The sequence below is a fragment of the Drosophila willistoni genome, assembly GCF_018902025.1.
Source record: "Drosophila willistoni isolate 14030-0811.24 chromosome XL unlocalized genomic scaffold, UCI_dwil_1.1 Seg141, whole genome shotgun sequence".
In the NCBI taxonomy this organism is placed as follows: domain Eukaryota; kingdom Metazoa; phylum Arthropoda; class Insecta; order Diptera; family Drosophilidae; genus Drosophila; species Drosophila willistoni.
The window spans coordinates 15,031,067-15,052,725 of record NW_025814052.1 but is presented as its reverse complement, the minus strand read 5'-3'; the positions used below and the strand labels follow the sequence as shown (position 1 = coordinate 15,052,725).

The 21,659-nt window shown below is 40.2% G+C and overlaps 3 protein-coding genes and 1 long non-coding RNA gene across 7 annotated transcripts; 3 read left to right on the top strand and 1 right to left on the bottom strand.

Moving 5' to 3' along the window:
• The first annotated feature begins 4,831 nt into the window (after nucleotides 1-4,831).
• Nucleotides 4,832-5,469, top strand: LOC124460487. The gene is made up of 2 exons (XR_006954386.1): nucleotides 4,832-5,184; nucleotides 5,249-5,469. It is a non-coding gene; the product is annotated as an uncharacterized LOC124460487 (long non-coding RNA).
• A 390-nt stretch (nucleotides 5,470-5,859) lies between these two features.
• Nucleotides 5,860-17,358, top strand: LOC6638030. 3 transcript variants are annotated; one of them, XM_023175693.2, is made up of 4 exons: nucleotides 5,860-6,127; nucleotides 7,166-7,354; nucleotides 13,455-16,259; nucleotides 16,322-17,358. In XM_023175693.2, exons 3-4 carry the CDS (start codon nucleotides 14,363-14,365, stop codon nucleotides 17,038-17,040), a joined length of 2,616 nt encoding a protein of 871 aa, XP_023031461.1. In that variant the 5' UTR covers nucleotides 5,860-6,127; nucleotides 7,166-7,354; nucleotides 13,455-14,362; the 3' UTR covers nucleotides 17,041-17,358. The 3 variants fall into 3 exon arrangements, with proteins under 3 accessions (XP_023031461.1, XP_002061182.3, XP_023031464.1); XM_023175696.2 differs by lacking the exon at nucleotides 5,860-6,127 and adding an exon at nucleotides 6,665-6,945; XM_002061146.4 differs by lacking the exon at nucleotides 7,166-7,354.
• Nucleotides 17,359-17,435: 77 nt separating this feature from the next.
• On the bottom strand, nucleotides 17,436-18,954 carry LOC6638020 (N-glycosylase/DNA lyase). Of its 2 annotated transcripts, none has more exons than XM_047011408.1 (5): nucleotides 18,811-18,954; nucleotides 18,435-18,752; nucleotides 17,880-18,366; nucleotides 17,664-17,806; nucleotides 17,436-17,609 (listed from the first exon to the last, which is right to left on the bottom strand). In XM_047011408.1, exons 1-4 carry the CDS (start codon nucleotides 18,900-18,902, stop codon nucleotides 17,717-17,719), a joined length of 987 nt encoding a protein of 328 aa, XP_046867364.1. In that variant the 5' UTR covers nucleotides 18,903-18,954; the 3' UTR covers nucleotides 17,436-17,609; nucleotides 17,664-17,716. The 2 variants fall into 2 exon arrangements, with proteins under 2 accessions (XP_046867364.1, XP_002061181.2); XM_002061145.4 differs by having other exon boundaries at nucleotides 17,436-17,594.
• A 129-nt stretch (nucleotides 18,955-19,083) lies between these two features.
• Nucleotides 19,084-21,186, top strand: LOC6638019 (solute carrier family 25 member 46). The gene is made up of 5 exons (XM_002061144.4): nucleotides 19,084-19,508; nucleotides 19,568-19,687; nucleotides 19,748-19,899; nucleotides 19,960-20,299; nucleotides 20,357-21,186. The coding sequence occupies exons 1-5, from the start codon at nucleotides 19,477-19,479 to the stop codon at nucleotides 21,126-21,128; spliced, it is 1,416 nt and encodes a 471-aa protein (XP_002061180.2). The 5' UTR covers nucleotides 19,084-19,476; the 3' UTR covers nucleotides 21,129-21,186.
• The last annotated feature ends 473 nt before the right edge of the window (nucleotides 21,187-21,659 follow it).

The window sequence follows — 21,659 nt, the reverse complement described above, 5'->3', positions numbered from 1 at the left end:
TTTTCAATTTTGTCATTGCTCGTTTAATTAAATACGTGATTTGACAACAGCTACAACGTGTTGGGATCAGTCCGTGGTAAACGGGCAAGGGGAAGAGTCAGGAAGCTGGGATTATTTCATGACTATAAATTCATAGCGCATTTCTCTTGATCTTATAACTGAATGAAATAAGAGAAACAGACAAAAACAGAGCAAAGCAATTGCTTTCTAAACGGATAATGATACCAATTCTTAATCATTTCAACACAATAAAAGAGCAATTGCATACGTTGCATAAAAAAATACTTTTAGGCATTTAATTTGATCATTAAAAGTTCAAATAAATAACATGAACTGTCAAATTTTGATTTCACTAAAACAGGACATACAAATTTGAAGTTGATAGTTCGGAGTTCAAACGCACTGACTCTTTAAAACAATCTTTTAAGTCTATCAAGACGTATATTTTGAATTTACCTAACTCGAATGTTATCGGATTTAGAAATGGAAGCTCTTTTAAGAGATCAAAATAAAAGCAGCAAAGATCATGTTAAAGCATACAATCATTTCTCCTCTCTCCGTTTCGCTTCCTCTTTCTTTTATACCTTCCGCCATCATCCAGATGTACGTCGCGTCGTCAACATACCATGCCTTCTGTCGTCCACTTCCCATGTCAGCTGACGGCTGGCATCTGCTTGGCCCGGTCACTGGCACTTTGAGTGGGTCTACTCGTTTCCTTTTGCCATCCTTGCTGATGCCATTGTCGGTCTCCATCGCCGTCTCCGTCGCCAACGATTCCAACGGCTCTGACGCTCCGTCTTCATCTGCCCGCCACGCAAAAGGCCTGTCAGTTGTGCTAGCAGCCGCCATGACACCGCCAGCGACATCTCACCATCGTGGACCATCATCTTGGCAACTGGCAACCAGCAGCAGCTTCCACCGTACGACAAACAGCGACAACATCGTCCACGTTGTCGACTTAAGTGCCAAAAGTCGCGTTTCTCTTATTGTGCTGGCTGGGTTATTTTTTATTTTACACTTTCACTTTGAAGCATAATGGGGCTGTCACTCAATTTGTATCGGTTCATGATAATAAACAATCAACCTGACAGCACGACAAATAGTTTTTATTGCCTTTTACCGATAAATATTATAATCGACAAGAATTTCCGCTAAACCATAACTTTTTATAACTTTTTCGGATCCATCCATCCTTTTTTAATTCCATCGCTCATAAACACCATTTGACTACTTTGTTATACATCAGTTTGTTTGGGCAATTGCAGTGTATGAACATTTCGCTATGCCAAGTTGTAGATTATTCTTCTCTCTTTTTTTTTTTTGCCTTTCGTATCTTACTTTTTTCGCACTGAAATGAAGTGGTTCTAAATTAGAAGCCCAGCCCGACTGACTTTCCTTGGTATCTATCTGTGGGTGTGTGTGTATGTATATTTTATGGTAGCTGAAGAACTTTTAGGTAATTTTTTTCTTCCTTTCTTTATTCTTTTTTACTTGCGCATTTCTCTTGCGGCTCCTCCCACCCAACCAAAGCTGGTTAGTCCTTATGCAGGATGTGGCATTTGGCACTGCCTCAACCGTAAATTCTGTTACCCAAAATGTAACCTTAGTAACCAGTTGCTTATACTGACCTACCTAATCATGCACTGTAGTCAGGGTTAGACTCATTTCTTTCCACTTTTGCGATTGATGGTAACGTCGCATGCATGTCTGATGATGACTGAGAGGGAAAGTTTGTTTAAAAAAACTAATTTCATTTGAGTTAGAGTATAATCGATTGCATTTGAAGAGGGACAATCGATAAAGTTAATCTCATACATGCAAGTGGCAACTCTGGCCACAAAAATATTATTTAAATACTGAATCTACTGCAAAATATATGATAAATTTCGGAATCAAATTAAAAGATTATTAAAACTACTTTTCTTTATAAAGGAAAAAGAAAAGTACCATTATGTTTCACAGTAAATAAATTATATCTTAAATTCGCACCCAACATTAGAACAAAAGAACTGTTTACCCAATTGCTTAAGAAAAACGATAAAAATAACTTTGGACACTTTGGACTTTAACATTAGAAAACCAAAAACTATAGATGAATAAAGTGTTTGAAATTCAAGCTATATTCAAATGAGAAAGACAGCAGAATCAAATTTAGATGTGTTCGGCTCATAGTTGCTCGGCTCGTGCAACTATGGTAGAGACAGACAAGGACGTGCAGCCAAAAATTAAATGAAAAGCGCAATTTTTTATATGTATGTATGTATGTATTTATGTACGTACATTAAGGACATAAGAGGAAAGTGAATTTTCACAGTCTATGCCTCAGCCGAAGTAGCGCGAGGATGAATGGATGGTTGTGTGGATGGTTGGACGGCTGCTGGGATAAATGGCATCAGCCCGTCAAAGGAGACATCGGGCAGCATAATCAGAGCACATGCCGCCTCTCTTATGCTTAGGAGAGGACATAATTTAATGAGCCGCAAAATAAGTGAAACCCCTTAATAATGCTCACATTTCAGCTGAAGGACTTCTCGTATCATAATTACGCAATGTCCTCGGCTGTCAGCTGTGAGCCTGGAACACTGTCAAGGTGGTTTCCTTTCCCATCACAAGCGCATTGCGATACCAAAATAAATATCCTGTATTCGCTGAAAATTGGCAAAACCTTGAGAGTTTTATGAAACAAAAAATATAACTTCTGCTAGAAAAAAATGAACATAAAAATTGTGCTAAATTATGAAGAGACATACGAGACATTTTTTGTGTTCGTATGAGATTCTAATTACTCGTCATTTTAACTTTGACTTTGGTAAGTAATATTTTTTTTCTTTTTTTCCTAATGCTATGCTAATCGAATTTCTTCATAGAAACAGCAATCCGTTTAATGGCGGTTTTCTCTTCTTTTTCACCTAATTTTCTTGTGCGGCATTTCGATTTAGCCACCTTCTCTCTCTCCCTCTCTTTCTTTCTCTCTCTCTCTCTCTCTTTCTCTCTCTCTCTCTCGCTCTCGCCCTGTCTCCCTGTCTCTATGTGTGTCTATCTCTGTCTCTCTAAAGTCTCGATTCTTTTCTGGACTGCAGTGTGATTACTATCGTGTACCATGGCAGTGTTTGTCTGTATTTGAAAGAACTTTTACCTAAACAAGCTCGTATACACAAGGATTTTGTACGCTGCACAACTCATGACCCAACTCCTTTCCCGACAATTTCATGCCAAATCAGTAGCGGACTCATAGGAAAATGTTCTGAAGAACTCGGTAATTCCCTGATCGCTTTCGAGGGCAAGAACTCTTCTCAAATTTAATATTTGTCCATTGGATTTTGGCTATCGACTACATGAAGACCTACTAAAGAAATCAGTTATCAAGAACAAAAATCTATTTTTTAATGCCTACAGCCGTATGTATGACAGAGAAGGATACAACTTAAACTTGTGGGATTTTGAAAATAGGCACCTTTTTTCGAGGTACACAAAATCCTCTACTGTCTGTGAAACAACCATTTTGCGGAGAGTTAAGGAGCCAACGGTGTTATAAGTGGTGTGGGGAGGGGAGGTAGCCAGGGGACGAGGGCAGGGCAATGGTAACGGCTTTGGGGCAGAAAGACGGCAAGAAGTTTCACCAAGTTGTTATACTTAGCATGTGTTCGTGCATTCGCTTTATCGACCAACTAATTACGCCACAAGTAAAAAAGTTTTATTAAAAAGCCTCGACCAACTGCCGTTGAGTTGCGGTCCGTGTACGGTCCGATCTCGGTCCCGGTCCCGGTCCGGTTGATACCTCTCTCTCTCTCTCTCTCTCTCTCTCTCTCTCTCTCTCTCTCTGTCTCTCTGTCTTTTTCTCTTTCTCACTTTTTCTGGTCAACCCGACTGTTGGCAACTGTTTTGGGACTTGTGTGAGTGGGCCATAAGCGCACTGTTCGCCAGCTGTGTTTCTTGTAAGTAACAGACCCGTTCCATATCATTTCATACCATTTTCAGACACACACACACACACACTGATGGATACATACATGCATAAATACATACATACATATGTACATATATCGATGGCATACTTTCCGAGTATTTTACAAGTAACACGCATCCGCCGGCTCCTGCTCCAATCAGGTGTTAAGTGAAACACGGCGAGCAGTTTGCTTTTGCTTTTCGAAGCACTGCCCCGAAGCCAGACATGGACACGGGATACGGACATGGACACCAGGCGCCAGGCTGAGACCCAAAATGAAAGCTGGCATAAAGGAAATACTAATCTATATCAGATGCAGTTTCGGTCGAGCCGGGATTTTGGCCCCGTTCTTCTAGTTGCTGCTGTTGTTTTTGTTCTTCTTTTTGTAGCATAACCAAAGAAAAATACTCACACACAGGACTAGAAAGGACACTTGCACATGGAAGGTTTTCTCTATTTTTTGTTTATTTTTTTTTTTGTTTTTTGTTCTGTTCAAGAAACAGGAAAGCTCGAAACTAGGTTGAACTTGTCGAAGCATGTTGTCAGCGCATAAGGCTTTAAATTGTACTCATGTCTTCTCTTGTCCCAGCAAGTTTATTCAGGAACTTAAGTCTGCTTAGTTGTGCTTAGTTAGTGTTTACCATGAGCAAGGGGACACCCTCAGCAGGGAGAAAAGCGGCACTGAGCCATGTTAAACATTGCTGACCATTTGCAATAGGAATTCCTTTTAGCCCTACCACTCTAGGGCCTATTATTTTATCATTTTCAATTCACCAATTCGATTGCCAAAACAATTTGAAACTGTTGATTTCGATTGACTTTTCGATTTCGTTTGGAGCGACTCTCAACTGAAAGTCAGAAGCTTTAAGATATAATTATCAGAGATACGACATTTCATTACTTGTATCCGCAGTGTTGGAGAATAAGAAAAATGATTGAAGTCTCCACCTGAGTGTTGCAAAAGTTTGCAAATAGAATCCAGAAATCTATCAGAACGTGTATCTAAATTATTGACAATTTGAACTCACAGTAAACATTTTGACCAACCAAAGATGGCCTTGATCTTACACGCTTAATTTTGTGGAATTAGACTCGCTTTGTTGCAAAAAGCCCTGTGATTTTCATGCGAAATTCAATCATTTTGAGCATTCTAACAATCATGTCCATCGTCTGGCCAATAAGTCGGAATCATTACCATAATATCTATCGCATTGAAGACAATGAATCAAACACAATAGGTGAGTACTACATACACACATTATTATGGTATTATAAATAAACATTTTTTTACTCTTCATTTAGTATGGGGAAACGAAGTCGTTGGATTCACTATCGATGCATTAATTTTTATTAACCTGTTGGCCTTCTTGTATGTCATTTCCCAAATAATAAGCCATTGCATTCACTTTTTTACCAATAACGATGACGAAGGATGATCCCACTGATGTCTTTTAAACACGCACGAGTCCTTTGCATTAGGTTACTCTATGATGAAAAATAAATTGCCTTGTGTAATTATTTAACTCACGTGTGGTTTACTCATTGAAAACAAAATCGCCCCAAATCCGCCCAAGGTCGCCGGTTGTCGAATTATCATTTTAGTGAAATAGTTGCCACTAATGCACAAGATCCATAAAACTGACTGACAAGAAGGCAGGACTGATCGAAGTCTAACCATAAGTACGTAGAGCTACAGAGACCACACCAAAGAATAAGCAAGCAGTGAAAATTTCCCCTACAAGAGAAATGTGCCCAACACTGAGACAATGAGAAGGAGAGACGTTCGGCATGCGCCCATTTAATGGTAGCTGCTTCAGCAGCTCTGTTAAGGCACTGTTGAAGCCCTGTTAGTTGACTTGGACATATAAATGCTGCATGCAAGGAATTTGGCTAAATCAGTCTGCGGGCGAGCGTGGTCGTTGGTGTTGGTCGTTGTTTTTTGGGGCCAAGAAACGGCATTTCTCTCAGTCGCACAATTGGCAGCGCGGCATGTCCAATTTAGTGTCTTTAAGTTGGTGGGAGTGGCAGTAACAACATTTCCGTTTATCGTTACCGCAACCGTTAAGTGTTACCGTTACCGTTACCGTTAACTCTGGAACTAACATTTGAACGTGAACGTGAACGTGTGTACCGTGTGCCGTGTTGTGGCATGCCGTGGCGTGACGTGAGGTGACATCGAATGTGAGTTAGTGGCAATGAAGCCGTGTGAAGAGTCGTCAAAGTCGTATGCCATGTACCTATGTACCTTTATGGCCATCAGGCATACGATGAGACAATTAAGAACGAATATCCATAATTGTCAGAGCACACACACACACACACACACACACAGAGACATACAAAAGACACTTTTGTGGTGGCTGTCTGAGCATATAGGGTGCTCCGGGGGTTTGGGAGAGCATACCAAATGCAATTTGTTTTCAAGCCAAGAAAGTGCCGCAAAGCTCTACGACTCTGGCCATGGTCAGTGTCATCATATTGCCGTTCGTGTTAAAGCCAATTGTATAGAATTGAGCCAAAGAATAGCCACAAAAGGCAAAAGCTGTGTGCGTTAGAACGCGACTTTTTTTACCTTTTTTTCATGTTTTTTTTGTCTTCAATTTGCCTAGTCTTTTGCCATTTTTTGATGCAATTTGCTGTGCTTTGTGCAATAATGGTGATGGCACTGGCTATGTCGGTGTCGGTGTCTGTATCTGTGTTCTTCTGGCCAGAGGTCAAGCTGCATAAGCGCCATCTTTTAGTGGCCACCACCACAACCACCCACCATCATTGCCCGCAGAGGCCACCCATGGCAAACAAAGAAGCGGCGACAACATAAGCAAATAATCACATTAAACAAGTTGAGGCAGTGCCAAAGCAAACAACATTGTTAGAGACGCGCGCGAGGGCTAAAGCCAACGTTGAAGAAAGCAGACAGACTGGCCGACTGTCTAACTGGCCCTGTCAAATGGCAACTGGAACTGCGGGACTTGGGAGCGCGCTATCGTTCTTCCGTTGATGTACTTTTTGAATTTTTCATTGCTCCCTGCAATGCTTTTCAATTTTTTTCATGTTCTTATTTTTCATTTTCAATTTTCTTCAATTTTTTTTTCCTAATTTTATTCCATTCTCTTTTTTTTCAATTCGCACATGGCATTAAAAATGAAAAAGCTTCAGTGAAATTAACAGCAGTTTCCTCTGATTTTTTTGTGCTCTGTTTCTTTTTTTTTTTTGTTAAAGAAATTAAGTTGTGAATACGAAAAAACATAATATGAAATAATAAACATAATAAGAAGAAAGGAATAAAAGGAATACAGAGTGGATATACAATGGAAAAGAAACATCGGCCAACGAATTTGATTTAGAAAACAACCGAAGAACAAAAAAAAAGAAAAAGAATGGAACAATAAAAAACCAAACGCCAAAAATGTGAGTTGATGAGATCTTCTTCTTTTTGTTTTCGTAGTCTCAATCATGTCCCATCTGGGCCATAAAGACAACGCCCTGGCCTTCTCCCTTGCCCTGTACTTCCTCATCCACAAACTTCCTGTGCAAGCTTCTAAGGAAATTTGAAAGAAATGAAAGTGGATTAACTTTTTCAATACCCTCTGGGAAGAGGAGCAAAATTTGAAAAATTAAAACATAATCTGAAGATATTCTAAAATGTATTGCAGCGACCCCTGAGGCCATTGGTTATCGTGCAATCTAATTATCTATCTTAATTTGGCCTTAATTGCTTCTTTCAGTAGAAAATTATTCTAGAAAGGTCATTGGGAATCCAACATACTCCAATTCAGGCTAGACTCGTTTGCCTTTTCTCCTTGCCCTTTTAACCCGCCCAAAGAAAAGGGTATTAAGACCAAAAATAAAATAAAACAAAATAGTATTTTGCATGTGAGACGAATAGAACTTAATGTCAAAACAAAAGACAATCGTAAAATGCTTTGACTTGCTTGCTTTGACAAAGTTCAAACCCAAAAAAAAAGAAAAATAAAAAAGGCCAACAAACAATTAACTATGTACACATATGCCTGTATGGTTGAGTTAAAAATTCCGGTTCTTTTATCTTAAATTTCATTTTCATCTGGGACCTAACCTAAAGCATTTGTTTGGCCAGTGTGTTTTTAATCTAAACGAGCCATAACGAGTCCCTCATCAAAAACATTAAATATGAACCTTTCAATGATTATATTTTGTTCTACATATTATTTGAGATACAACATTTTTAATGTCTGAATAAAAACTACAGAGACAAAACAAACTGGCAGAACAGTTGAATTTTTAACGTCACCAAAGTGAGATTTGAAAGTTTGATACTCATACGACGTGTTGTCCCCATGATTTGGCATGTCAAGCCAATTATTTTCCATGTATGTACATATTTGAGTATGGTATACAATATGTGCATTTCAGTGGGCATATTTAGTGTGCGAGATGTGGCTATAAAGATTATCGTAAGCAAAATTGAAAATTGAAAATTGCCCCAAAAAGTATGCTTACTTTTTCTTCTCAAAAAGCCATGAAGATACAATACATTTATTACTTGTTTCGAAAGAACATTTCTCTTCCATTAAACGATGCACACATTTCTCTGATATTTTTCAATAAATTTCTTATCATCGACATATGTATGTAGCTTTTAATCTCCTGATCTTTTTCTCCACACCTCGTACACAGCGACAATCATTTTTTATATGAATACATAAAATGTTTGCAATTTGCATATATGAAAAAACCAGAAAATAAATAATCGAAAAATATCAATTGAATTTACTAAATGACCTACTAAGCGATTCTGACACATTCCCTCTCCCTTGGAATCCTCTGCAATCATCTCCTTAATAAAGAAAACCATAAAAAACAAAATAGATAGCCGAAAAAAAATTCAAAATGAGATTTGAAAGAGGAAGAACGAGAGCTGGCGGGGGGTTGAAAATGGGTGGTAGAGTAAAAAGGAACATCATGCATATCATGGGGGGAAGGATGAGATGGCAATAGGATAAGAGCAAACATCATTATAAAGTACCACAAAAAATGTACTTGAGAATAATCTCGAAATCAATTTTTAGATAGATACACAAAGATTAATTGAATGCAAATATAATTCCAATTGATTAGATTTTAATTAGCCCCACTTTTAATTGAATTAAACAAAATCTCTTTATTTTAGGAAAATTCTATGTGAATGTCTATGTGCGTGTGTCTCTGTGTGTGTGTGTGCTTGTGTAAGAGTGTGTACTAAACCAAATTAAAACACTTGTAAAGACTGCAAAAATAAGGGAAACAATTTCAATTTCACGCACTTCTTATTTGTGTGTATCTACTTAAACATTCTTCATGGTCACAAGAATGACCATTGGTGGCCACATAAATTTAGAAAACTTGCATGGAAGTAAAATAAATACTAAATAAGAGGCGTGGCAAAGTTTTTAAACAGTGTAGAACCTATTCTTTGCCTCCTTACACATTCGACAGATGTCAATTGTGCATAGAAACTCTAGTTGGACCAACAAATAACAACACGGCTTCGTGATACCTTCTAAATAGTAAAATCTTGAATAGAGTATACCAGATAATAGATCCTATTAGATTTTCATAAGATTTGGGTGTCACAACATTTTGTTTACTATCTTCTCTCTATAGTCTTCCATTTCACATTCATATTTCCAATTTTTCTTCCTAAAAACTTCTCTCGCTCTTATTCAGTCTAAACTAAACTTAAATCTTTTTATTTCCGAATATACCCATTTATTGTATTGATAACAGGGTAACGAAATTTCCCATAGGAGAGCTCGGCACAGTTTCAGCTTGCAAACCAAGGGAAAAAAATGATTTATTAACTTTTGTATTTGAAGTATTTTGTATAATTTATGCCGTAGCTAAGTTTTGTTTAATTTGCATTCGAAATTTGTAATTGACCTTTTTATTTATATAGCCAATGTAAAGACACGAATATTGTTTGCACAGTCACATAAACCACGTTAAAGCAGTTGACTTAATTGTTGACAAATTGAAGAAAATTTTTAAAATCTTATTAGTTATTAGTTTTCCATAGCCACGATCTTGAAGAATACAAATTTAATTATATAAAATCACATTATCTGATTTTGATAGAATCCATAATCATGATTCCATCTTAAAGACAGCATTTTTAGGTAATTTTAGAAATTCATTGTGTTAAATCAAAATTACTTGGATAAAAGATATGATTTCCTAAGAATTATGCTGAAAAATGTATTTTCTAAATGCTTTGTAAGGGAAACAATGAAATATATTTAGAATTTAAAAAGAGATAACATAACGACTTGTTTTGAATATAGAAAGGAATGTGCTGAATATGGGGATTATTTTTATAGAATGTGGATAGAGAATGCATAAAAAGCAAAGATGACTTCAAAGAAACATGGAGGTTTTGCTTCACCACACACACACACACACACACTCATGCACGCACACACACTATTTCACACCCATCCGCTCTCTCTTTCTGTTGCTCACTTATGATTTGTGTTTGCACTTTTTTAAATAACGACTATGTAGTATTTCAAGAAGAACCTGTGTAAATAGCGCATATTTATAGCACTGTTCTTTGTTTTAACCAGCCGTCACATAATCCCTTGTGGGATGGCACGACGACATAGGGCAACTCTTAAATTGGTTGAAAAGTTGTCATATATTCGACTAGAGTATGCCACACCTACAAACATATACCATATCCCTACAAGTGTATGTTTGTGTGTGTGTGAAGTAGGTAGGAATGTGGCTCCTCTGGATGCGTGCCTGTGAATATTACATGCATACATACATACATACGTATACGTACATATGTACATACATACATATATACCAATATATGTGAGGATGAGTGCACAATATGACGTTCGTTTCGTTGTTGTACTTAACCACGTTCCTACCATTTTTTTTTTTTATATAGATACATTCATATGTTTGTCGAAATATATCTCACACCACACACACACACACACACACACACACACACACACACACACACACACACACACACACACATACACATACTACATAAACATACATACACTGCGGACAAATCGTGCCTTTTCACATACCCTATATGGATACACACATTAATATACATATACTTACATACATAGGGTAGGGTAGGGTATTTGAATCATTTTGCAGTATTTATGGAGCAAGTTCGATTCTAAGCTGTAACCATTTAAATACCTCAAGTTCTGTGACCGCTTAAACTTTACCTCATCACCTTTTCAAACCTTTTCCTACATATTCAAAGATCTAAGAATCTTTTGGGAATTGTAAGACTCTAAGACATAAATTCAATGAAAGTTACATTATTTAATTGTGTCTTTTCGGGTTTTTGCGAAACAAGGGATCGTAATATGGCTTCAATGAAACCAATTTATAATGAAAACATATAGAATATCCAGCTATTAAGTTAAACCACTTGAAGTACACAGCTTGACCGTAGGCATAGCATACTTTGAGGCTTAACTAGCAACCTTTGAGCAATCGCTGGATACATGTGCAGTCGGGCAATTCTCCGAAATGTTTTCGGCATATCTTTTTTTATCACCCACTGTCACACTGCCTTTGCCTCCGTTTCAGCCGCTGTGTTTTCTGGTTCAAAAAGATATTAACGCGCAGAAAAATACTGCACATTAGCCAGCGTAGTTTTTCATTTTTAATTTTCATTCTCTGCGCTGTGTGGTGGCAACCATTTGCGAATGTCGACTTCCCCCCCTTAAGTCATGAGTAGAATGCTGTGGCTGTAGCGGGGGGAACTTCAGCTTGGGGCTTTGGGCTTCTGCTAAAGTTGATGGGGCAGACGGTTAAAGGGGGCCGGACACAGACACCGATACGGACAGGGACACGGACACGGACACAGACACAGACACAGCACGGACACTGGTTGAAGTATGAGCTTTGGGGATTCGTGGCCGGGCATTAAGGCAAACTAGAATTTAAATGAAACTTTAACACGTGGAAAACTTGGGGGAATTAACCGGTAAACACGTGTAATGAAACGCGATTTAAACAAATGTTGACTGCCTAAAGTGTTTTATATACATACACTCAGAAAAAACAAAAGAAAAGATAGTCAAGTACACAGATTTACAAAAGTGGAATCTAATCCTGACGGGGGTTGCCACAACAAAATAGTTAAAGTTTTACCCACTAGGAGCTATTTCAAATTACTCATACGCACAGTGATCCAAATAATACATTAACACGCTATTTGTAAAAATTACAATATACCTAATACAATAAATTAGAGAGTTGACTTTAAAAATTTGAATATTTTTACTTAAAAATACAAATAAAAAGCCAAATACATCCAATACATTTATAAGGGTTTGGGTGTTGTTATTTTTTCGGCTTTTTTGCCCATGAGGATTTTCTGATTGTGTACCCAGGTATAGAGATTTCCGTTTCGCATTATGTTCAGTTGAGGGAAAATTTGTAGAATTAAATTTCATAATAAATTATTAACGTTAGATAGGTAGCTTACATATATGCATGCTTTAGTAGTAGAAAAGAAAATTCTGTAACCGATGAACTTCAAAGTATAAGAATATATGTAGAGTTAGATAGAAACAAAGTGTGAGAGAGAAAGAATTATAGGCGAAGGCATTAGTTCGTGTCAGCGGTTAATTAAATGCAAATCAAATGGTTTCTATATATACCAATTTCCAACCCCATCCGACAGCACATTGAAAATGAATTGTTAGGTCATTAGGCGCAACAATGTAAGTAGATAGACACACACTTATACACACACACACCTCCTTTTCGCGAAGAAAGGCAAACTTGAGTTAATTGAAAATGCGCGTATATAACTAGTTAGTCTTTAAGTAGATTACATGGCCATGAAGCCTGTGCCCGCGCTCCGCTCTCTCCACTGCTACCTCTGCCATCTTGCATATTCTTTACATTTATACTGAAAGCCATTCGCTGCCGCATTCTCTTTATGCAATGAAGAGCAAGCATGCCACACTCTTCACATGACTATGCATATATATACACATATACATATGTATGCCAGGGTCGAATCTACTATATCAACGGGTTTGACGGGTTTTTTATTTTTGGCAACCTAGAATCATTCCTTATTTTATCCCGATTTCAATTTTATAACAAAAATATTCCCAATTGCGATTTGAACAAGAGCGTTGTTTAGGTTCTTCAAAATATTTATGTTAATCAAAATGAAACAGATCTCCATTCACTTTAAAATAAGAAGAATGTCACAACTTTCCGGATTTATATAAATATTTTACTATTTTTCAAAACAAATGGAAAATTAAACTGATTTAACAATTTTTGGGAGTTGTGAGACATGACATTATAAAAGCATACTTATTGGCATACGTATATAATTATAAAAAGGAAAATGGAAAACAATATTAAAATGATGTATTATGACACTTAACTTTAACTCCACCGGGCACTCCGCCACTGATTTCTTAGTTCTACATATGTATCTTTATATATACCACATATAAATACGTATTACAATCTTTCATTTCAGTGTAACGAGGTGCATCTAACCAGCTCCAATTGTGCTCTCGAGCGAACAAAGGGGCAAGGAACGAGGGGGAAGAAAGAAAGAAAGTGTGTCTGTGTGTGGCAAAGTGGAGTGGAACGTGAATGACAGATAGGATTAGGCGCCGCAGCAAGCAATCGAATAAACAGCAATTAAAGTGCAACCGGATGCACGAGCGGATGTGCAAGCGAATCTGCCAAATTGAAGAGCGTGCCAAGTTTATGTGACCACAGAGGCAGGCGAGTGGCTTAGCCGAGCCCAAGACACAAACCCAACCTCAAACCCAAACCCATATCCCGACACGAACTCAAACTCAAACGCCAACGCCAACGGCGACAGTGAATAATTTCCTGCTCTTCATATTCAGCAAACAGCCAACAATTCAAGGAGCCAAGAAGCCAAAGAGCCAAGAAGCCGCTGATTGCAACAATAGAGTGAAAGGGAAGGAAGGAAGGGCGATAGGGTAGACGGCTGACAGTCAGCGGGGAGCACTTGACACGCGGAGTTAACATCAACATCACAACACACACACTCGACTCCACCAAGTAGAGACCATCGGCCTGTCGCGGTCTCGTTTCCGTTCCACGTTCCAGACCCGATCCCATTCCAGTCAGTCAAGACGCATCCAACCATCCGGAGGCTTTGTTCGAGTAGCAGCTCCAGACGCGCCGCAGCCCCATTGTGTTTTTTTTTTATTTTATCATTTTTTTAACTTGAAGGTTGCTGCTTCTGGTGCTTGACTTCATCTCTTTTCTGTTTTTTTTTTTTATTTTTTTTAATTTTTTGTTTCTGGTTTGCTCCATTTTTTGGGGGGAACCTTGGCTGAATGTTGTGTCAGTGGCAGCAGCAGTGGCAGCAGCGGACGCCGCACGGGATAAAGATTCACCTGAATCATGGTTATCTGCAATCCCACTAAACAGAGACGGCTTTCATCTACCCTTACCCCATTCCTGATCCCACTTCCGTTCACCTCACCTGTCGCTGCCCTGGCCCCACTAGGTAGTCTGCTGAAATGTCTGTGTGTTGTGGGACTCCTGCTGATAGGAGGAGGACTCAGTCCCGCCAGCGCCGATTGGCTAATGGATTGCGGCAATTGTCACTGCAAATGGAATTCCGGCAAAAAGACGGCCGATTGCAGGAATCTAAGTCTGAGCGGTGTACCAGAGAATCTCAGCTCCGAGCTGCAAGTACTGGATCTATCGCACAATCGTATACCCTATCTCGAGCAGAATGCCTTCCTGGCCGCCGAATTGCAGAATCTGCACAAGCTCTTCATAAGGAACAGCTCGCTGCAACAGATCAATCCGCGCAGTTTCACCCAGCTGGAGATATTAATCGAATTGGACTTGTCCAACAATTTGCTAAGGGAACTGCAGCCGAACGTCTTTGTCCGACTGATCAAGGTACGGGCCCTAGTGCTCAATGGCAATCTGCTGCAATCGCTCAATGGCGGCGTCTTCCACAATCTGAAATATTTGCACAAGATCGAGTTGAAACACAATCGTCTGATGCGCATCGATGCCCAGGCGTTTGTGGGTGTGCCGCTTCTGTCGCAGATCTATCTGGATGGGAATCAATTGAATGTGCTGCGCAAGGAGAGTTTCGAGTCGTTGAAACGTCTGACGGCCCTGTCCCTAGACCAGAATCCCTGGAATTGCACCTGCGAACTGCAGCTCTTTCGAGACTTTGTCCTCAAACAGAATCTCTACACGCCACCAACCGCCTGCTATTATCCGGTGCAGTTGCGCAGCATGCTCTGGATAGAGGACCAGCCTCAGGCATTTGCCTGCAAGCCGCGTATAATTTACCCGGCCCGCGGAGCCTCCATCAACACCTCCAAAGAAAATGTGACCCTGGTGTGCCGCGTCCATGGCTCGCCGAACACGGTGATTGCATGGGACTACAACAAGCAACTCTACAGATCGGAGAGCGCTTTACAACACCACCATCATCAGCAGCAGCAACAGCAGCAACAGCAGCAGCAGCATCAGCGTGTCCACATTCAGATGGTACGCGAAGAGCAGTCCAAGGATCATCAGCAGTTTGGGCGAGATGTATTCATCTCGCGTCTCACTATTTTGGGGGCCGAAAAGAGCGACGAGGGCATCTACACATGCTTGGCAGAGAATGCCGGCGGCAAGGATGCCGTCCAAATGAGCCTGCTGGTCCAAAAGCCTGGCCAAAGGGATCTGTTGCTGCACAGCAATCTCTTTGTCGTCATCTGTCTGATGGCCTTGGGCCTGCTCAGCGTTTCGGTGCTGCTCTCCATGGTCACTTGCTGCATTTACAGGCGTTTTAAGCAGCTTCATCCTAGCCAGCATGCCCATTTGCGTCAGTTGAATCTATCGCCCCAACAACTAGCTGGCACCGGGGCAAATAATCCTGGAGGCAATGGTGGTATTGGTGTTGGTGTTGGCGGTGTTGCAGCTCCTCCTCATGTTACCGGCGGGACAGAAGTTCTCCTCGATTCGGTGAGTGCCGTAGAAAATACATCGCTCAGCAATTTTAAGCATCACAAGCCATCGGATCGCGAACGACCCGATGGTGAGATGACGGGACAAGATAGCAAGTATGTGGACGTGATTATGGGTGGCACTCATCATCATCACCTGTCGCGCCAATCACCTTCACCGCATTCCGTGGTTGGTTATCTGGAGGGTCAGGCCATGGGCGCCGAATCCGAGGGTCCATCAATGCGATTGCAAAGAGATCGCACTCGGGATGGTTCGCTGCGTGGCGATAGTCAGGATGTCAGTCGTGGCACCCACTTTTTGGAGCAAAAGTCTGAAGGTAACTATTAGAATACTCTTCCGATTCATTTATACTTACATATATGTTGTTCTCCACCTTAGATAAGCTCAATGCAAAGTTCATGCAAACCGAAGTTAGCCGCAGCAGCACTAGATCCTTCAGTCGCAGCGACTCCTCAGCCGGAGGACGCCACACATCGATTTTGGCCACAGGCAGTGAGTACAGGCCGGATCTATTGCCCACATGTAAGAGTCAGCGGGGCAGCGGTGAGGATTTGCCATCGACAATTGGTCACAATCCGCGCAGCAAATACAACATTAATGTCCAGGAATATCTACAGACCAAATACGGTAGTGTCCGGACTGCGGCAAGTAGCAGCAACAACAATAACAATAGCAACAACAAACAACATCAGCAACAGCACTCAATTAATGGCAACGAGGAGCAAGCGATGGCATATCACACCAAACGTGAGGCCGCACCTAGCATACCACTTGTCTCGTCCACATCGTTAACACTGGCTGAGACCCAAGCCCGTAATCTACAACGGCACTGCAAGTCCCTGCCCATGGCCATGCCCAATTTGCGGAGCCAACCCACCGACAACAATGCCGCAAGCTACGAATATCGTCAACCACCGCCGCCGCCCTACAGCAGTGTGATTGCTCGATCGGCGGCTAATGCGACAACCAGCACGGCCACACTTCCATCACCCTCTCCATCGCCATCTTCGCCATCGCCATCCATGTGCCAGCTAACCCCACGAGGCGGTAATCCATCGGCTACAGCAGCGGCTGCTGTGCGCAAGCAACTTCTCTGACAGCTCGTCACGAGGACGAGGAATATGTGACCAGAGGATGAACAGTAGAACGATTCCCGATCAGCGTCTACGTCGGAGTGGACAATAAATTGTGCATTGCAGTGGCAATGTGTCTTCTACGTAGCATGTGTATATACCTAATGTACAACTAAGATTTCGTTTTTGTTTTAGTTAATAATATATACAATACATATATATATAAATACTTTGTTTTTTTTTTTTTTTTTGTGTAGTCTTACTTAGTGCATATAAACTTAAGTGCTTCATCTTATATACTTCCATAAAATGGTAATAAATGGTAGCTGGGTCATGAAGCATTGTCTTAAACATTGTTTTAGTCAAACACATTTCAGAGTAATGTCATGACGGGAAGCCTTGTAAAAGAATATAATTGATTTCATTTACATAAAGTAAAAGGTCTCTCGTTTTTATTGTTTGTTGAGCATCATCCTACTTAATAGACAATTAGTAATCAACTAGTAACAACTAGATAAATGCGTTTTCTTGTTCCCACCCATTTGTTTAAACAAAGCTCAAGGGGAAAGCAGCGAGACCTTCAATGAATAATCCTTTAGAATCAAGTCGGAAAATTAAAAACAGTTACTTTTATCATAATTACTTACTAAGTTGTCTTCCATTTTAGAAATAGGTACATACTTTTCCTACAAGTATGTAATTACTTTTTTAGCTTTTTACTCTTCTTTTTTGGTGGGTCGTCTTCTTCGGATTTATCCTTGAATTCGGGTAAAGCAGAGCAAAACAGTACCTAAATTTCATTAGGAGCAAATATGTTTATATAGATTTTTCGACCTATGTATGTATGTATATAAAGAACATACCGCTTGAGCCCACCCCGCATATGGACCATGTAGTTGTTGAAAATGTTGAGCCACCTCGTTATAGATTTTGTTGGTAACACTTTTTTGGCCAGTCAAATGGGGCAAATAGTGTTGCTGAGCCAACTTATAAATATGCGTATCCACAGGGACTGCTATCAGATGACCCAAGGACATCAGACAAATGCAATCGGCCACCTTGTATCCGATGCCAGGTAACTCTACTAAAGCCTCACGTGCTTCGTTATACGGCAATTGGCGCAGTTTCTCGAACCATTCATCACCGCCACGCTTTTGTATCTGCTCTAATGTTTGGGCTATGAATTTCGACCGATAGCCAAATTTGGCAGCTCGTAGATCCAAGTCCAACTGCTTGCAGTCAATGTCTTTGAACTTTTGCAGGGCGGGAAAGGTGTACTCATCCTGGCCATGGAAATGGCCAATCTTAGTGCCATACGAGGAACAGAACCACTGGATCATGGCCGAGATGCTAAACATGACATTCAATCAGCATTAGAAACGTTGATAAATTGAAATTAAGAATGATTTGATGTCTACCGCTTTATATTATTATTTTGACTGCATATGAAGCAAATAATATTCTCAAGAGGCTCTTGGGACAATATTCGCACTGGCTTGCCACTGAACGTTGCAAATTTCTCATCATTCTTCGTCCAGGAGCATTGCTCCCGTTCCAAATCAAAGTCGGCACGCAAATATTCACTTAGCATAGCTTCATACACATACGTTTGTTCCGGAACTGAGTCGGCAAAAGCCTCGAATTCAATATGTTCATTTGTTGGTGCTAGAACCCAAAACGTGTCCAACGCAACTCCACAGTATTTTGTTTGCCGCTCATTGCTCAATTTACGCCAACTGTGGGAAACAAACAAATAAGTATTTTCTGCCTTGTTGATTAATCGTAAAGTCCTACCGAAAACTCTGACCGCCCAGCAATGTCCTCTCGAGATCGCAGGCACTTGCTGCTAATCGTATAATGCCCTTCTTCTGCAACATTTTTGACATGTTAGCATGTCATGTTTGACATGTTTCATTTCAAAAATTTCACATATTTATATGAAAACCACGCAATCGTTATCGATAGACTTGATTACTTTGGAAAATTGAGAACTAGTTCACGAACAAAGTTGCATGAAAATTTGTTGTTGGAAAAATTATTGAACCGGCTGAAAAACATAACATAACATTTCACATGAATTTAGCAATGAAATTTATAAATCAGTTCACTTGGAATTTATTGTTGAATTTATTTGTCGATTGGCCCTTACATCACTACCGGTTATCGGACTTTTTTTGCATAGCCTACTTTCGATTATTCTGGGTAATACAAACACAAACGCACGGCACTCAAATACATATACATGGAAATTCACATGGGCACATGTATAAGTTGAAAACAATTTGTTTTGATTTATTTTTTACAAATATTTTACACCTGTCGGCCGGGCAACACGTCTATAGGCATACAGAGAGCGAAAGACAGCGCTTTACTTAAGCCGCATCTCAAGTACACAGAATCGCAAACGAAGGCACCACTCACACATCTATAGATCCTTACACACAGACAAACCACCAGATTATGGCTGGCATAAACAATTACTCCAATTTGATGTAAGGACTGGATAAAAAATCTCTCGCGAATAGTAATAGCTTCCATTCACTTTCCATAGATATGCCGCCAACCGGGGGCAATACGACGAACAAGGAGATCGGGAGAACCAACATCCACATAAACAGAGGCCCCCGCCCCTGACAATTATCAGCGGCCCCAGCATGCACATGGGCAGCAGGTAAATACAATGCTGTAATTACATAAACGCATTCAATTCAATCCGGCCACTAATCCCCAGTCTCGATGATCGGGAAAAATCCATTGTGGATAACATAAATGCGGATCAGGATGCAATCACAAAGCTGAAATATGTCAATTCGGATCGAGATCTGTCGTTGCCATTGGAGAAGCATAAGATGCTCGACAAATACCTAGATAGCCAAGAGGATGGTAAGATTGAGAAGGGAGCGGTTCTCTTAGATGAAATAATCTGAATGATTCCTCTTGCAGATGTATCGATACGCAAATATCTTGTATTTGGTGTTCAATGGGTATCACTAGTCACGGAAAATCTACTCAGTCATCCATTTATTGTGCTACGTCGCCAATGCCAGGTCTATAATGCATCGCAGCGATATCATTTGCATCCGATATCGCTCCTACCAACCATTGTGCATCTGCATAGACGCCAGGGTGTGACCACTCTGTGGAAAGGTCTGGGTAGCTGTTTATTAGTCAGAGGAATGACGTTGGCCGTTGACGATGTGATATCAAAGGTTACCAGTTGGCCAAAAGATGTAGATAGTAGAACAAGCTTAAAACGCTTTGGTCAGCATATCTTACTTAAATGGCAAGTGTAGAATGCTTTAGAGCCTCATTTCATTTACTTATCGCGATCTGTTTACAGCATTAGCATTGGACTCGTTGTGCCCTTTTATGCCGCTTCCCTGGTAGAGACTGTTCAAAGTGATATTGCCAGCGAAAAGCCGGGCCTGTTCGATGTGTTCCGCGAGGGCAGTCTGCGGCTATTCTATTGGAGTTCACCGCAAAAGGGACGCATGCTACCAGCTTGGGCCTTGATTGGTCCGAGCGTATCGTTAGGAATCACCAAATATCTGTTCAGTCTGGTCATTCGCGGCGTCTCATCGCGCATTATGCGACGCCGTCTGACCCTTATGCAAGAGAGACGCGGGGCCAAATATCGCGATGATACATTGGAGCATCAAAACGCCGAAATCTATGCCAATTTGATTGCCATGCTGACCACCGAGGTCATATTCTTCCCGTTTGAGACTATTTTGCATCGCCTGCAGCTTCAAGGCACGCGAACGATTATTGACAATCTGGACAATGGTTATGCAGTGGTTCCCATACTAACCAACTATCAAGGTGCTGTCGACTGCTATCGCACCACCATCCTAACAGAAGGTTTTGGCGGCCTCTACAAAGGATTTGGAGCCATGATCCTGCAGTTTGCCGCCCATGTGGCTGTCATTAAGCTAACCAAGTGGATTGTTGGCCAAATCACAGAGGTCATCTCGAATCGTCCGCCACCAGGCATTGTTCAATACTATAATCTGGATCGTGGTGCTGGTAACTCAAACTCAACGACCATATCTCCGAGTATTTCCAGCACCGAGTTAGATGTCCACAGTGTGGGGCAGAACTCGCTCGATTAATAAGGGGGAAAACAGTTGTTGTTATTGTTGGTTTTCCTAGATTCTTTTATTTTTTTCCCACAATTTTTCTTCTTTTTTTTTTTAATTATTTGTGTATAACAAAATTTAATTGTGTGGCAAATGTGTGCTGTTCTTTTTCTTTCTTCTGAGGGTGGGTAGCATATATAGGTATTTATATCGGTCAGATTTTTGTTCTGTTTCATTTTGCTGTGATAACTTCCACACTCGCCTTCAAAGGAAGAAAAAGATAAAACAGAAATTAGTTTATTTTACCTAATATTTTCATCCCCCTATAGAAAAAAAATACAAGCAAAATAAAGCTATACCCGAAAATGTTATTTATTGACAATTGAAATGACATAAAAAAGTGTTTGATTTTTAATTCACTTGCATGACTTTTTATTCCTTCCCATCAAAATAAAGGTCAAATTTTCTTCAATCTTCTGTTGTAGCAGTTCAGCCAAAGAACATAACGAGATTTGGTTGCATCTAAGTTATATAATCTAATCTAATGAAAGTCCTGCGGACTAA